General features: G+C 44.1%; 1 protein-coding gene across 3 annotated transcripts in view; it reads right to left on the reverse strand.

Moving 5' to 3' along the window:
* The window catches only part of LOC123751506 (heat shock protein 75 kDa, mitochondrial-like), a 629800-nt gene that overhangs the window by 564206 nt on the left and 49687 nt on the right, over positions 1–15907 (reverse strand). For 2 of the 3 annotated variants that reach the window (XM_069300450.1, XM_069300449.1), the window contains exon 5: positions 10026–10262. In XM_069300450.1, the coding sequence (XP_069156551.1) occupies positions 10026–10262 (237 nt within the window). The remainder of the gene's footprint in view (positions 1–10025; positions 10263–15907) is intronic. The other variant, XM_069300451.1, reaches the window with a different exon arrangement.

Raw genomic sequence — 15907 nt, forward strand, 5'->3', positions numbered from 1 at the left:
CATTTGTCCCAAACCTCCCTGCAGTTTTCAAAATATCCCAAACATCACAATATCGAGGCCTGAGCCATATTTTGGACGTATGCCATATCTCTGCATGTATTCACAGTTTGATATTACAATTTTTATACCCAACATATGCCAAGTACTGAAAGCGGCGTTTGTTTACATTTGTCCCAAACCTCCTTGCAGTTTTCAAAATATCCCAAGCATCCCAATTTCGAGGCCTGAGCCATATTCTATGCACGTATTCGCAGTTTGAAATTACGACTTGTTATACCCAACATATGCCAAGTCCTGAAAGCGGCAGTGAGTCACATTTCGCACAAACTCCCCTGCAGTTTTTGAAATATCCCAAATATCATAATTTTGAGGCCTGAGCCATATTTTGGAGCCAAATTCTGGCTCTCTGCACGTATTCGAAGTTTGAAATTACGACTTTTTATACCCAACATATGCCATGTACTGAAATAGGCGTTTGGTCACATTTGTCCCAAACCTCCCTGCAGTTTTCAAAATATACCAAACATCCCAATTTCGAGGCATGAGCCATATTTTGGAGGCAAATTCTGGCTCTCTTCACGTATTCGCAGTTTGAAATTACGAATTTATATACCCAACATATGCCAAATACTGAAAGCGGCGTTTGTTTACATTTGTCCCAAACCTCCCTGCAGTTTTCAAAATTTCCCAAACATCACAATATCGAGGCCTAAGCCATATTTTGGACCCAAATTCTGGCTCTCTGCACGTATTCGCAGTTTGAAATTACGATTTTTTTATACCCAACATATGCCAAGTACTGAAAGCGGCGTTTGGTTACATTTGTCCCAACCCCCCCCGCCCCCTGCAGTTTTCAAAATGTCCTAAACATCCCAATTTCGAGGCCTTAGCCATATTTTGGAGCCAAATTCTAGCTCTATGCACGTATTCGCGGTTTGAAATTATGAAATTTTATACCCAACATATGCCAAGTCTTTGAAGCAGCAGTGAGTCACATTTCGCACAAACTCCCCTGCAGTTTTCGAAATATCCCAAATATTCCAATTTTGAGGCCTGAGCCATATTTTGGAGCCAAATTCTGGCTCTCTGCACGTATTTGTAGTATGAAATTACGATATTTTTATACCCAACATATGCCAAGTACTGAAAGCGGCGTTTGGTTACATTTGTCCCAAACCTCCCTGCAGCTTTCAAAATATCCCAAACATCACAACATCGAGGCCTGAGCCATATTTTGGAGCCATATTTTTTTGCACGTATTCGCAGTTTGATATTTCGATTTTTATACCCAACATATGCCAAGTACTGAAATTGGCAGTGAGTCACATTTTGCACAAACTCCCCTGCAGTTTTCGAAATATCCCAAACATCCCAATTTCGAGGCGTGAGCTATATTTTGGAGCCAAACTCAGGCTCTCTGCACGTATTCACAGTTTGAAATTACGACTTTTTTATACCCAATATATGCCAAGTACTGAAAGCGGCGTTTGGTAACATTTGTCCCAAACCCCCCCTGCAGTTTTCAAAATATCCAAAACATCCCAATTTCGAGGCCTGTGCCATATTTTGGAGCCAAATTCTGGCTCTATGCACGTATTCGCGGTTTGAAATTACGACATTTTATACCCAACATATGCCAAGTCCTGAAAGCGGCAGTGAGTCACATTTCGCACAAACTCCCCTGCAGTTTTTGAAATATCCCAAATATCCCAATTTTGAGGCCTGAGCCATATTTTGGAGCCAAATTCTGGCTCTCTGCACGTATTCGAAGTTTGAAATTACGACTTTTTATACCCAACATATGCCAAGTACTGAAAGTGGCGTTTGGTCACATTTGTCCCACACCTACCTGCAGTTTTCAAAATATCCCAAAAATCCCAATTTCGGGGCATGAGCCATATTTTGGACGTATGCCATATCTCTGCATGTATTCACAGTTTGATATTACAATTTTTATACCCAACATATGCCAAGTACTGAAAGCGGCGTTTGTTTACATTTGTCCCAAACCTCCCTGCAGTTTTCAAAATATCCCAAACATCCCAATTTCGAGGCCTGAGTTATATTTTGGAGCCAAATTCTGGCTCTGTGCACGTATTCGCAGTTTGAAATTACGACTTTTTATACCCAACATATACCAAGTCCTGAAAGCGGCAGTGAGTCACATTTCGCACAAACTCCCCTGCAGTTTTCAAAACTTCCCAAACATCACAATATCGAGGCCTGAGCCATATTTTGGAGCCAAATTCTAGCTCTCTGCATGTATTCGCAGTTTGATATTACCATTTTTATACCCAACATATGCCAAGTACTGAAATCTGCAGCGAGTCACATTTTGCGCAAACTCTCCTGCAGTTTTCGAAATATCCCAAACATCCCAATTTCGAGGCCTGAGCCATATTTTGGAGCCAAACTCTGGCTCTCTGCAAGAATTCGCAGTTTGAAATTACTACTTTTTTATACCCCAATATATGCCAAGTTCTGAAAGAGGCGTTTGGTAATAATTGTCCCAAACCCCCCTGCAGTTTTCAAAATATCCCAAACATCCCAATTTCGAGGCCTGAGCCATATTTTGGAGCCAAATTCTGGCTCTATGCACGTATTCGCGGTTTGAAATTACGACTTTTTTATGCCCAACATATGCAAAGTACTGAAAGCAGTGTTTGGTCACATTTGTCCCAAACCCCCCCTGCAGTTTTCAAAAAATCCCAACCATCCTAATTTCGAGGCCTGAGCAATATTTTGGAGCCAAATTCTGGCTCTATGCACGTATTCGCGGTTTGAAATTACGACATTTTATACCCAACATATGCCAAGTCCTGAAAGCGGCAGTGAGTCACATTTCGCACAAACTCCCCTGCAGTTTTCGAAATATCCCAAATATCCCAATTTTGAGGCCTGAGCCATATTTTGGAGCCAAATTCTGGCTCTCTGCACGTATTCGAAGTTTGAAATTACGACTTTTTATACCCAACATATGCCAAGTACTGAAAGTGGCGTTTGGTCACATTTGTCCCACACCTACCTGCAGTTTTCAAAATATCCCAAACATCCCAATTTCAAGGCATTAGCCATATTTCGGACATATGCCATATCTCTGCATGTATTCGCAGTTTGATATTACAATTTTTATGCCCAACATATGTCAAGTACTGAAAGCGGCGTTTGTTTACATTTGTCCCAAACCTCCCTGCAGTTTTCCAAATATCCTAAACATCACAATATCGAGGCCTGAGACACATTTTGAAGCCAAATTCTGGCTCTCTGCATGTATTCGCAGTTTGATATTACGATTTTTATACCCAACATTTGCCAAGTACTGAAAGCGGCAGTGAGTCACATTTCGCACAAACTTCCCTGCAGTTTTCGAAATATCCCAAATATCCCAATTTCGAGGCCTAAGCCATATTTTGGAGCCAAATTCTGGCTCTCTGCACGTATTCACAGTTTGAAATTTCGAATTCTTTATACCCAACATATGCCAAGTACTGAAAGCGACGTTTGGTTACATTTGTCCCAAACCTCCCTGCAGTTTTCAAAATATCCCAAACATCACAATATCGAGGCCTGAGCCATATTTTGGACGTATGCCATATCTCTGCATGTATTCACAGTTTGATATTACAATTTTTATACCCAACATATGCCAAGTACTGAAAGCGGCGTTTGTTTACATTTGTCCCAAACCTCCTTGCAGTTTTCAAAATATCCCAAACATCCCAATTTCGAGGCCTGAGCCATATTCTATGCACGTATTCGCAGTTTGAAATTACGACTTTTTATACCCAACATATGCCAAGTCCTGAAAGCGGCAGTGAGTCACATTTCGCACAAACTCCCCTGCAGTTTTTGAAATATCCCAAATATCATAATTTTGAGGCTTGAGCCATATTTTGGAGCCAAATTCTGGCTCTCTGCACGTATTCGAAGTTTGAAATTACGACTTTTTATACCCAACATATGCCATGTACTGAAATTGGCGTTTGGTCACATTTGTCCCAAACCTCCCTGCAGTTTTCAAAATATACCAAACATCCCAATTTCGAGGCATGAGCCATATTTTGGAGGCAAATTCTGGCTCTCTTCACGTATTCGCAGTTTGAAATTACGAATTTATATACCCAACATATGCCAAGTACTGAAAGCGGCGTTTGTTTACATTTGTCCCAAACCTCCCTGCAGTTTTCAAAATTTCCCAAACATCACAATATCGAGGCCTAAGCCATATTTTGGAGCCAAATTCTGGCTCTCTGCACGTATTCGCAGTTTGATATTACGATTTTTATACCCAACATATGCCAAGTACTGAAATCGGCAGTGAGTCACATTTTGCGCAAACTCTCCTGCAGTTTTCGAAATATCCCAAACATCCCAATTTCGAGGCCTGAGCCATATTTTGGAGCCAAACTCTTGCTGTCTGCAAGAATTCGCAGTTTGAAATTACTACTTTTTTATACCCCAATATATGCCAAGTTCTGAAGGAGGCGTTTGGTAATAATTGTCCCAAACCCCCCTGCATTTTTCAAAATATCCCAAACATCCCAATTTCGAGGCCTGAGCCATATTTTGGAGCCAAATTCTGGCTCTATGCACGTATTCGCGGTTTGAAATTACGACTTTTTTATGCCCAACATATGCCAAGTACTGAAAGCGGCGTTTGGTCACATTTGTCCCAAACCCCCCCCCCCCCTGCAGTTTTCAAAAAAACCCAACCATCCTAATTTCGAGGCCTGAGCAATATTTTGGAGCCAAATTCTGGCTCAATGCACGTATTCCCGGTTTGAAATTACGACATTTTATACCCAACATATGCCAAGTCCTGAAAGCGGCAGTGAGTCACATTTCGCACAAACTCCCCTGCAGTTTTCGAAATATCCCAAATATCCCAATTTCGAGGCTTGAGCCATATTTTGGAGCCAAATTCTGGCTCTCTGCACGTATTCGCAGTTTGAAATTACGACTTTTTTATACCCAACATATGCAAAGTTCTGAAAGCGGCAGTGAGTTACATTTCGCACAAACTCCCCTGCAGTTTTCGAAATATCCCAAATATCCCAATTTCGAGGCTTGAGCCATATTTTGGAGCCAAATTTTGGCTCTCTGCACGTTTTCGCAGTTTGAAATTACCACTTTTTTATACCCAACATATGCAAATTACAGGAAGCGGCGTTTGGTCACATTTGTCTCAAACCCCCCTGCAGTTTTCAAAATATCCCAAACATCATAATTTCGAGGCCTGAGCCATATTTTGGAGCCAAATTCTGGCTCTCTGCACGTATTCACAGTTTGAAATTACGACTATTTTTTACCCAACATATACCAAGAACTGAAAGCGGCGTTTGGTCACATTTGTCTCAAACCCTCTGCAGTTTTCAAAATATCCCAAATATCCCAATTTCGAGGCCTGAGCAATATTTTGGAGCCAAATTCTGACTCTCTGCACGTATTCGAAGTTTGAAATTACGACTTTTTATACCCAACATATGCCAAGTACTGAACCATGTAGTTTACCAAGTAGTTTGTTGTGTAGTGTGGAGGAGTGGTGGGAAGAGGAGACGTGAGCAGTGTCAAATGCAATTGGAAAAATGATATTGCATTGATCACTGGGAAGAGAAGAGGACAGAAAGCGTTGCTGTTGACGAACAGCAAGAAAAGCCTCGTCAACTTGCAAGGAGGTGGCATGAATAAGTTCTTGAAGAAGAAGGCGGGCATGTTCAGGGAAAGGAGATCCCGAAGTGTTGAACTGGAGAAAGTGAGATAAAGAATGAGGGAGAACTTGCTCAGCAAGACAGTCTTTAAGAAACCTGAGCTGGTTCTTTCGACGCTTGGCGGCAAGAAGGGAAGATTCAAAGGCGCGAAAAGGCCGTTTGAAGGAAGGTAGAGCATCAAAGAAATTAAACAGAGTAAGACGCGTACGTGTGGTATCCATATGCAGGCGATGAGTCACAATAACGTGGCTGAAGTATGTTGACCAGACCACACACTAGAAATTAAAGGGACGACGACGTTTCGGTCCGTCCTGGACCATTCTCAAGTCGATTGTGATGAGGAGGTTGGGACAGGCAATAATTAGGCAAGAGAGAGCTGAGGAGGAAAGTCAGGTGTAGGGGATAGTAGTAATGAGAACTGCAGCAGGCCTATTGGCCCATACGAGGCAGCTCCTATTATAACCACCGAAGGAGATAGTAATAGGAAAAAGAAGAGGATAGCAAGGGAGCGTAGGAGAAGACAATGAACAGAAAAAGGGAGAAGAGAGAAAGAAAAGGAAAGAGAAAGAAAGAAATGGAAGGGGGGAAAGCTTATGTTAAGTCACGTTTGTTAGAAAGATTAGAGCATTTGAGTATATACTGTGAAAGGGAAGAGTCCACAACAACAAAGCCAGGACTCAAGTTCATGTTGGGTACATTGTTTATAAGAGCCGATTCTACAAGACGGCGTCTGTGTAGAGTAGAGGCAGGAAAGATTATTTTGGAGGAAGACCAATCAATGGGATGATTAGAATCCCTCACATGGCAGATGAGAGCATTGTTAGTGTCTGCAGACTTAACACTTCTCTTGTGTTCTTTAAGTCTGTCATTCAGTGTACGGCCAGTTTCACCAAAGTATTGGAGAGGACAAGATGAACAGGAAATAGAGTAGACACCAGCAGCATTAGAAGCAGGAGGAGCAGTGTGAACTAGATTGCTACGAAGTGTGTTAGTTTGTCGAAAAGCGAGTTTAATGTCAAGAGGACGAAAGGTATTGGTAAAAGTTTTGAGTTCAGATATGAAGGGAAGGCATAGTACAGTGCTACTAGTGTTGGAAGCAGGTTTAGGATGAAAGAAATTTCGTTTAGCTTGAGAGTGGGCACAGTTGATGAAATGCAAAGGATAACCAAGGCGAGAGAATGATTTGTAGATAAAGGCAATTTCAGAATCAAGAAACTGAGGGTCGCTGATGCGTAGAGCGCGGAGGAAGAGAGAGACGAGGACACTTTTCTTAACAGAAGGAGGATGGTAGGAAAAGAAGTGAATGTACATGCCACTATGCATGGGTTTACGGTAGACAGAGAAAGAGAACCCAGACACAGAGCTGTGAACATGAACATCAAGAAAAGGAAGGAGGGAATTAGATTCCCACTCAACTTTGAAATAGATAGAAGGAGCCAGATTGTTAAGAGAGGCGAGGAAAGGCTGGAAAAGATTAAGGTCATGAGGCCATAAAGCAAAAATGTTATCAACATATCGAAGCCAGAGAGAGGGACGAGTATCAATAGAAGGAAGAAGAACAATTTCGAAGTATTCCATGTAGAAATTAGCAAGAACAGGGGAGAGAGGGGAATCCATAGCCACACCGAAAGTTTGAGTGTAATATTTACCGTTGAAAGAGAAAGAGTTAGATTCAACACAGAGTCTAATGAGATCGAGGAAAACGTCAGTGGGAAGTGGGAGAGGAAGGAGGCCCTCTGACGCCTTCTGTCTGAGGAAAGAGAGAACGTCATCGAGCGGAACATTAGTGAACAGAGAGTCGACATCAAGACTAAGCATCTTACAAGAGGGTTGCAGGCGCAGTCTTTCTATGAAGTCCTGAGAGTGACGAAGGTGGGCAGGGGAAAAAGTGCCAAGGTAAGGTGTCAGGGTTTTAGCGAGCCAGGAGGCAAGAGGATAGCTGACAGAGCCCCGTGAAGAAATGATAGGACGAAGAGGAACACCAGGTTTATGAGTCTTAGGAAGACCATAGAAATAAGGACGAGAAGGGCAGATGACACGGAAACGTTTAATGAGATCAAAGTCAGGAGGGCAAAGACTAGAGAGCTGTCTTAGTTTGCGGTTAAAGGAAGTTTTGAGGCGATCCAAAGGGTTAGAAGTCAGAGGAGCATAAGTGTGAGAGTCAGAGAGCAAGACATCTGCTTTTCGGAGGTAGTCCTCACGGTCAAGGACAACCACCGAATTGCTTTTGTCGGAAGGAAGGATAAGAATAGAGTTGTTAGATTTCAGGGAGGCAAGGGCAAGCAGGAAGCGACGAGGAAGGTGGTGATTTTTTAGAAAACAAGCTGTCAAGAACGGGGATAAGGGCCCCTCTAAAGGCAGAAAGCTCCGAAAGAGTACTATATTGGGTTTCTGATCAACCCGTCCTCTTAAAACTAACGTCACTTTTGGCTGGTATGCGCGGCGCTATGGCCAAATTTGGTCGTAATTTGAAATGAAATCGACTTACAAAAGTGACGCACTGTTCCGTTTTCTGTTTGAGTCGTCCGGCTTACTCGGCAAACTTACTCGGCAAAGAACTCGGTTCCGGGTTCAATCCCCGGTGGAGGCTGAAACAAATGGGCACTTTCTTTCACCCTGATGACCCTGTTTACCTATCAGTAAATAAGTACCTGGGAGTTAGACAGCTGCTATGGGCTGCTTCCTGGGGATGTGTAAGAAAAAGAAGGCCTGGTCGAGGACCGGGCCGCGGGGGACGCTAAGCCCCGAAATCATCTCAAGATAACCTTAAGATTGCTGGCTAACTACTGGCATGGCTATTAAGGCCACCACAAGCGCCCTAATGACTTAACTAGCGGGTACACCTATGGCTGCCACCTGACGGTCACCTCTATATTTTCTCTAAATACATATAATATACAAAATAATAACGAATAACAACATGAGGTACACACCCCGAACAATCCTTCCTATATTATCATTGATTAATGATATCTGTAACACATTTATTTTTTGCTCACTGGTAATCAACGTGACCCTTGCCAGGCGGCGGCTGGTCGACAAATGAGCCACACGTTAAGAAGTGGGATTCCCAGACGCTCCACTCACCCTTACTTCACCATAATATCTAAACTGTCAACCTCTAATACAGTTAAGCATCTGACCACCAGAGGCGCTAATGGTTCCCTGTTATTACGCCATCCATAAAATGATTGTTCTCATTATTCATTGTTGCAACGCTTAAATACATTCAACACACTGTAGTGACAGTGTCAGATGCAGGCGATGAGTCACAATAACGTGGCTGAAGTATGTTGACCAGACCACACACTAGAAGTTGAAGGGACGACGACGTTTCGGTCCGTCCTGGACCATTCTCAAGTCGATTGTGAAGAGGAGGTAGATACAGGCAATAAATAGGCAAGAGAGAGCTGAGGAGGAAAGTAAGGTGTAGGGGATAGTAGTAATAATGAGAACTGCAGAAGGCCTATTGGCCCATACGAGGCAGCTCCTATTATAACCACCGAAGGAGATAGTAATAGGAATAAGAAGAGGATAGCAAGGGAGCGTAGGAGAAGACAATGGACAGAAAAAGGTGAGAAGGGAGAAAGAAAAAGAAAGAGAAAGAAAGATAAATAGAAGGGGTAAGCTTATGTTAAGTCACGTTTGTTAGAAAGTTTAGAGCATTTGAGTATATACTGTGAAAGGGAAGAGTCCACAGCAACAAAGCCAGGACTCAAGTTCATGTTGGGTACATTGTGTATTAGAGCCGATTCTACAAGACGGCGTCTGTGTAGAGTAGAGGCAGGAAAGATTATTTTGTAGGAAGACCAATCAATGGGATGATTAGAATCCCTCACATGGCAGAAGAGAGTATTGTTAGTGTCTGCTGACTTAACACTTCTCTTTTGTTCTTTAAGTCTGCCATTCAGTGTGCGGCCAGTTTGCGCAAATGAAATTTTTTTGACCATCATTGTTTGCTGTGATCGCCAACATGGTATTTAGAAAAAGTTGATCTGCTGCTGACCTCTTGCTTAATCTCTCCAATAAGTGACATTAGACGCTGGATGAATCATAGATCAGCAGTGTTGTTGATATAAATATAGCAGGTGCATTTGAGTGGGTCTGGATTAGTAGGAAAGCATCACACACTAACCCCTATCAGTCACCATTCTGCAATATAAAAAAAATCCCCCATGCTTTCCACATCACTTGTAATACAGGAAATATGGAGTGGATTAACAGGAATGAGAGAGGACCAAGTCAGAGAGAGAGAGAGCTGAGGGTCAAGGAAGTCTATGTTCCCACTCTATTACAGGCCAAAACAAAAATTCATACCTTGGATTAATTTCCAACTGAGGCTGCAAAAGTGAGTATCTGGTCTCTTCGGGTACTGTGTAAATTGAGTGCGTACGAAGTGTCTTGCTGCACCCATCTCTTCCACAGTGATGACACATGGTTGCGACTCCAGACGAGAAGTAGCCTTCACTCCCCAACATCGTCCAGCCAACACAGTTTTTAGCCAGTCCATAAATTCATTTGCTTGGGAACGACGAAGACTACTCTCAGCTGACACTGTAACAAAAAATTGGACACAATTTATGTTATATGCAATAAAAACCCAGAGTTGAATTTAATGAAACGCCATTTTCTGGGTGAGACCTGGAGGTTCCCCGGAGCTTACTAGGCTGATATGCTAATGTCAGCCTTTGGCATCAGTCATGTGTATGGAGTTCTGTGGGCCTACCGGGGATCACGAGGCAGAACCTGGCCCCCTCAGAGAGGGGGCCAGGCATGGGGAGCAATGGCCTATAGAAACCCTCGTGTGGTTGGAAGCATTCTATGTCTGCCATCGACCAGGTCAGGCACCCAGAAAGGTAAGCATCCCAAAACAAACCCCTATTCTGGTGAAATTATTGATACCACAAGCCGAACAAGTGGATAGAACTCCCCCTAAAAGAAACGAGCATGACGTCACACGTCGCCGTGCCGCTTTCTGCACAGCTGGTGGGAGCCTCAGACCCCCTACGCCGGCTATCCACCCTTCAGTTCTGAGGCTGGATGTCAAAACATGCAAAAAACTGCCGACCAGAGGGAGGGAGGGAGGGATGCCGGGGAGCCTCCGGGTCTCGCCCAGAAAATGGCATTTCATTACATTCAACACTGGTTCTCTGGGGGGAGCCCCTCCGGCTCCCCAAAGCTCCTCAGAGCTACTTACCAAACGACAAAAACATGAGGGACTTACCCCAGAGGCAGTTGGCACTCACCCCTCAAAGCGAAGTCGAGACAACTGTCTGCAACCATCGACCCAAAGCAACACAGGCCTCGGATCATTGACCAAGTAGCGCGCTGCCAAGACCCTGTCCGACCGCCAAAATCTCCGCACCCGAATCTCGGCCCAAGACATGTTACCGAAGACGGCAGCTGTAACACTGTAAAAGTGTTTGGTTTAGTTTAATACATATATAGAATATGAGTCAGAGACAGGGATTTGGGAAGGCACCAGTTGTCTGCCGGAGATCTCACACCCTCTAAAGAGTTAATGACCCCAAGTGACCTGAGGTCAGATCATGTGAACTTCACCTTGCTTCTGCTAATCTCATAATTGGAGCCTGGTAGCCTTCAAACATGCCGACGTTTAAGGAGTGGCTTGGTAGAGTGCCGGAGGCTATCTACTTGTGGGCGGAGTTAGTTACTAGGGTCCCCAATATATACTCGGAGAACTATCGATTCGAGAGGAATAGGAGACCAGCCAGCGGAGCAGAGCCGAGGCCAGCCGTCGAGATAGGCCGTCACCAGACGGGGGGTGACGCTGCTTGAAAATTGCAGACTCCCCCCCCCCCCCCCTCTCTATTCAACTTAGACTCAGTCCTCGGTGAGTGAACATTTAGGTGACTTGGTCGTGTTTTACAAGTGTTGTGTGATGATCAGTGGCATTCAGTTGTAGTGTTCTCAAATTCTTGGAGGATGACTCACTTTGAATATTAATCTTTAACATTTTAATTATATTGCTTAAGTTATGATACTTATCATGAAAAATATAATTGTTGAATTTATTATTTAAATGGACTTTATTTTGTTCCCTAGAGATTTTGAGTTGAGGTGAGAAAGCCTCTGTGGTTACTGGTTTCATGATTTAGAATGAGTACATGGTAAAGATGGGACCATACTAATAATGATCTCTTGATAACATCTTTGGTGAATATTGTGATACAGACAAGTTCCATTCCTTGTCTTGTATGTAATGATCATGAATGGATGGTGGCAGCATTTCGTCTTCTACTTTCTACTCTTCTACTTCTACCTATCTACACCTCTCCCTCCACCCCTCTCTAAACTCTCACTTTCCACTAATGACCCTCCTCGCTCCTCCCTCCCTCTCAACGCAAACCCTCACTAATTACTTCACTATTCATTTCTTTCCTTTCGTTTCCTCTTATACGTTTGTGGCAATGATTCTGTATTCTAGAGTTCTCTCTGGAGTTTCGGGTAGCTGATCCAGTTACGGCGCCTTGTGGTCTTAGCACCTAGGTAGTCAAATACCTAGGTTTCAAGGTGTTGAACGAGAGAGGTTGCCTTAGGAACTCTACGGGTGCTCTAGAATAGTTAGCTAACTGAGGACGGGATAACGGACTAGAGAGAGCTATTTCCCCCACCCCCGTTACAATGGTGGCAGCGGTGTTGAACAATGTTGTAGGTAGATGGTGTTCTTTTAACATTGTTCAGTCCCACGTGTCTTTTTGCCGCTCAGGCGCTATCAGGGAGATCTTGACAGGTGTTTAATATTCGCGAGTTAGCGAGATTTTTCAGGTTAGGAGATAGTGATTCTCTGGTGTTGTGTTTAGTGATTTTGTGAGTTTTGTGTAGTTCAGGGAATGTTCACCAGAACTTGCGTGGGTTGTGTTTTATGTTAGTGATAATATTTGGTGATTTGGGAACTTAGCGGTGTTGGTAGTGGAGGTCACCTGAGTGTGACAGGTGACCTCGCATGTCCCACGGGGACACCCAGCCACCGCTGGTCTCCAGGTCAGTGGGGAGTGGCAGGTGTAGTTCTTAAGTAGTTTAAGTAGTGGTTCTGCTCAGAATATTGCGATCGACTGTTTTACTCCATTTGAACGCAATAACCCGAGGTATACTGGTATTGTACAGCATGTTAGGGGGAGGCTTAGTATGTCAGTAGACTTCACGTTGGGGACGCTCGACGTTAGATAGTCTGGTCACAGGGGTGGCAACAGTTTTGAGTTGTTGACCGGCGGAGAAGCTAGGGAAACACTCTGGGTCACGTAGGTGGCTGTAGGTTAAGGGTGCGAGTAATGGATATTTAAGTACTTAAGATTAGGAACGGTATAGTTAAGTTAGGCTAGTGTTTTGTCTATTAGTTTTGATATTTATTGTGGAGATTCATTTAGGTGACAAGTTAAAAGTAGTGACGACCTTATTCTCTCTTCTCTAACTTTACTGTTTTACTTCTCTAACTAGTACTGTTTTATGTTCCACCAAGCCAGTTTCATTCAATGTTAATTGGATTATTTTAAAAATTTAAGTGTAGTTGTTGCCAGGAGGAGAGCGGTATGATTTGACTGTGTAAACCCTATACAAACTACAGGGTCACATAACATTTTGGGGAGCACGGTATTGTCGCCTTTCTGTTCATTTCACAGGTGGGAGCCAGACGAGAGGCGCGACGCACATACAAAAGAGGGAGACGGCTGCTGTGTACCACACTCACGGGCGTTTATCACGACGACCAGCCCACTACCTGGAGGTCATGGCTCCACCACCACCACCACCACCACCACCCTGGGGACCCCAAGAGGCAGCCCTCTTGGTAGGTCAACATTGGTCTACCCAGTGGACCCCAGAACGGACGGACCCCAATGGACCCCAAGACGGACGGACCCCCAGTGGACCCCAAGACAGACGGACCCCCAGTGGACCCCAGGTCGTTCTGCAGACGACCCCGGACGACCCAGTAAAGATGGAAGAGGAGCAACAACGACTCCAGTCTGTCCCACCAACATCGGTCTACCCAGGATGGACCCCAGGACGGACGGACGGACCCCAATGGACCCCAGGTCTGCTTGTCAAAGACCCATGGGAGGATGAGAAGAAAGAAGAAAGAAGAGAGAAGAAAGAAGAAGAAGAAGATAAGACCAAGCTGAGTGAGACACGATGCCTAGTGTCCCTTGCTGGTGTCAGCATCATTGCATGGAGCGCAATTGCAAGACAGGATCGTTTGCCTTAACTGGCTGCCCCTCCTGCAAGCATGTTGCTCTGTTGAGTGATTCTTCCTGTGTCGTGCGGACTTGATGTGGCTGTCAGAAGTAGCTCTCTGAAGGAGGCGTGCTGGAGCAACAGGGAGGAAGAAGAGTAGGATGGGATTTCTACTGTTGCCAACTATATGAAGGTCTTGAAACTTGTAGTCCCTATAGCTGTGAAGAACCCCAATATACGTCTCTCATGGTGACTGACGTAGGGCCAATTACAGATCAGCTGGGACAACCGAATTCCACGGTCCTGTGCGCAGTTCAAGTAGTAACGGCTTTCTGGTTGACCAAGGGTTGTTGTGCGTTAACGACGGAGAAGCAACGGAGGCAGTTGTGTTGAAGAAATGTGGTACAGGATTATCTACAAGACCAAGCAGTGACGTCGGCCAGCCAGAGACAATGGACGTCTGTCTACATATTTCATTTTTAGAGTAGGATGATGTATATTTGTTTAGCTAGGATGTATTTTTTTTTTATTTCGTTAATAAAGTTGTTGCACACAGCTAGTTTGCATTAGCAGTGTTGCAAAAACTTTATTTCGGGGAGAAGGGGAGATGTAACACTGTAAAAGTGTTTGGTTTAGTTTAATACATATATAGAATATGAGTCAGAGACAGGGATTTGGGAAGGCACCAGTTGTCTGCCGGAGATCTCACACCCTCTAAGGAGTTAATGACCCCAAGTGACCTGAGGTCAGATCATGTGAACTTCACCTTGCTTCTGCTAATCTCATAATTGGAGCCTGGTAGCCTTCAAACATGCCGACGTTTAAGGAGTGACTTGGTAGAGTGCCGGAGGCTATCTACTTGTGGGCGGAGTTAGTTACTAGGGTCCCCAATATATACTCGGAGAACTATCGATTCGAGAGGAATAGGAGACCAGCCAGCGGAGCAGAGCAGAGGCCAGCCGTCGAGATAGGCCGTCACCAGACGGGGGGGTGACGCTGCTTGAAAATTGCAGACTCCCCCCATCCCCTCTCTATTCAACTTAGACTCAGTCCTCGGTGAGTGAACATTTAGGTGACTTGGTCGTGTTTTACAAGTGTTGTGTGATGATCAGGGGCAGTCAGTTGTAGTGTTCTCAGATTCATGGAGGATGACTCACTTTGAATATTAATCTTTAACATTTTAATTGGATTGCTTAAGTTATGATACTTATCATGAAAAATATAATTGTTGAATTTATTATTTAAATGGACTTTATTTTGTTCCCTAGAGATTTTGAGTTGAGGTGAGAAAGCCACTGTGGTTACTGGTTTCATGGTTTGGAATGAGTACATGATAAAGATGGGACCATACTAATAATGATCTCTTGATAACATCTTTGGTGAATATTGTGATACAGACAAGTTCCATTCCTTGTCTTGTATGTAATGATCATGAATGGATGGTGGCAGCATTTCGTCTTCTACTTTCTACTCTTCTACTTCTACCTATCTACACCTCTCCCTCCACCCCTCTCTAAACTCTCACTTTCCACTATTGACCCTCCTCGCTCCTCCCACCTCTCTCCCTCTCAACCCAAACCCTCACTAATTACGTCACTATTCATTTCTTTCCTTTCGTTTCCTCTTATACGTTTGTGGCAATGATTCTGTATTCTAGAGTTCTATCTAGAGTTTCGGGTAACTGATAAAGTGACGTCGCCTTGTAGTCTTAGCACCTAGGTAGTCGAATACCTAGGTTACAAGGTGTTGAACGAGAGAGGTTGCCTTAGGAACTCTGGAGGTGCTCTAGAATAATTAGCTAACTGAGGACGGGATAACGGACTAGAGAGAGCTGTTTCCCCCGGCCTCGTTAGTTAACTGGGGGGTGGAATAATGGACAAGATAGAGCTATTTTCCCCACCCCCGTTACACAGCAATGAGCAGCAAACTTACGAATGACGTGGCCAGGGGGATAGACCGTAGGCTGGCTAGACCGAATAACCCTACAGACGACCTGGGAGACTTGA

The sequence above is a fragment of the Procambarus clarkii genome, chromosome 44 (assembly GCF_040958095.1).
Source record: "Procambarus clarkii isolate CNS0578487 chromosome 44, FALCON_Pclarkii_2.0, whole genome shotgun sequence".
NCBI lineage: Eukaryota > Metazoa > Arthropoda > Malacostraca > Decapoda > Cambaridae > Procambarus > Procambarus clarkii.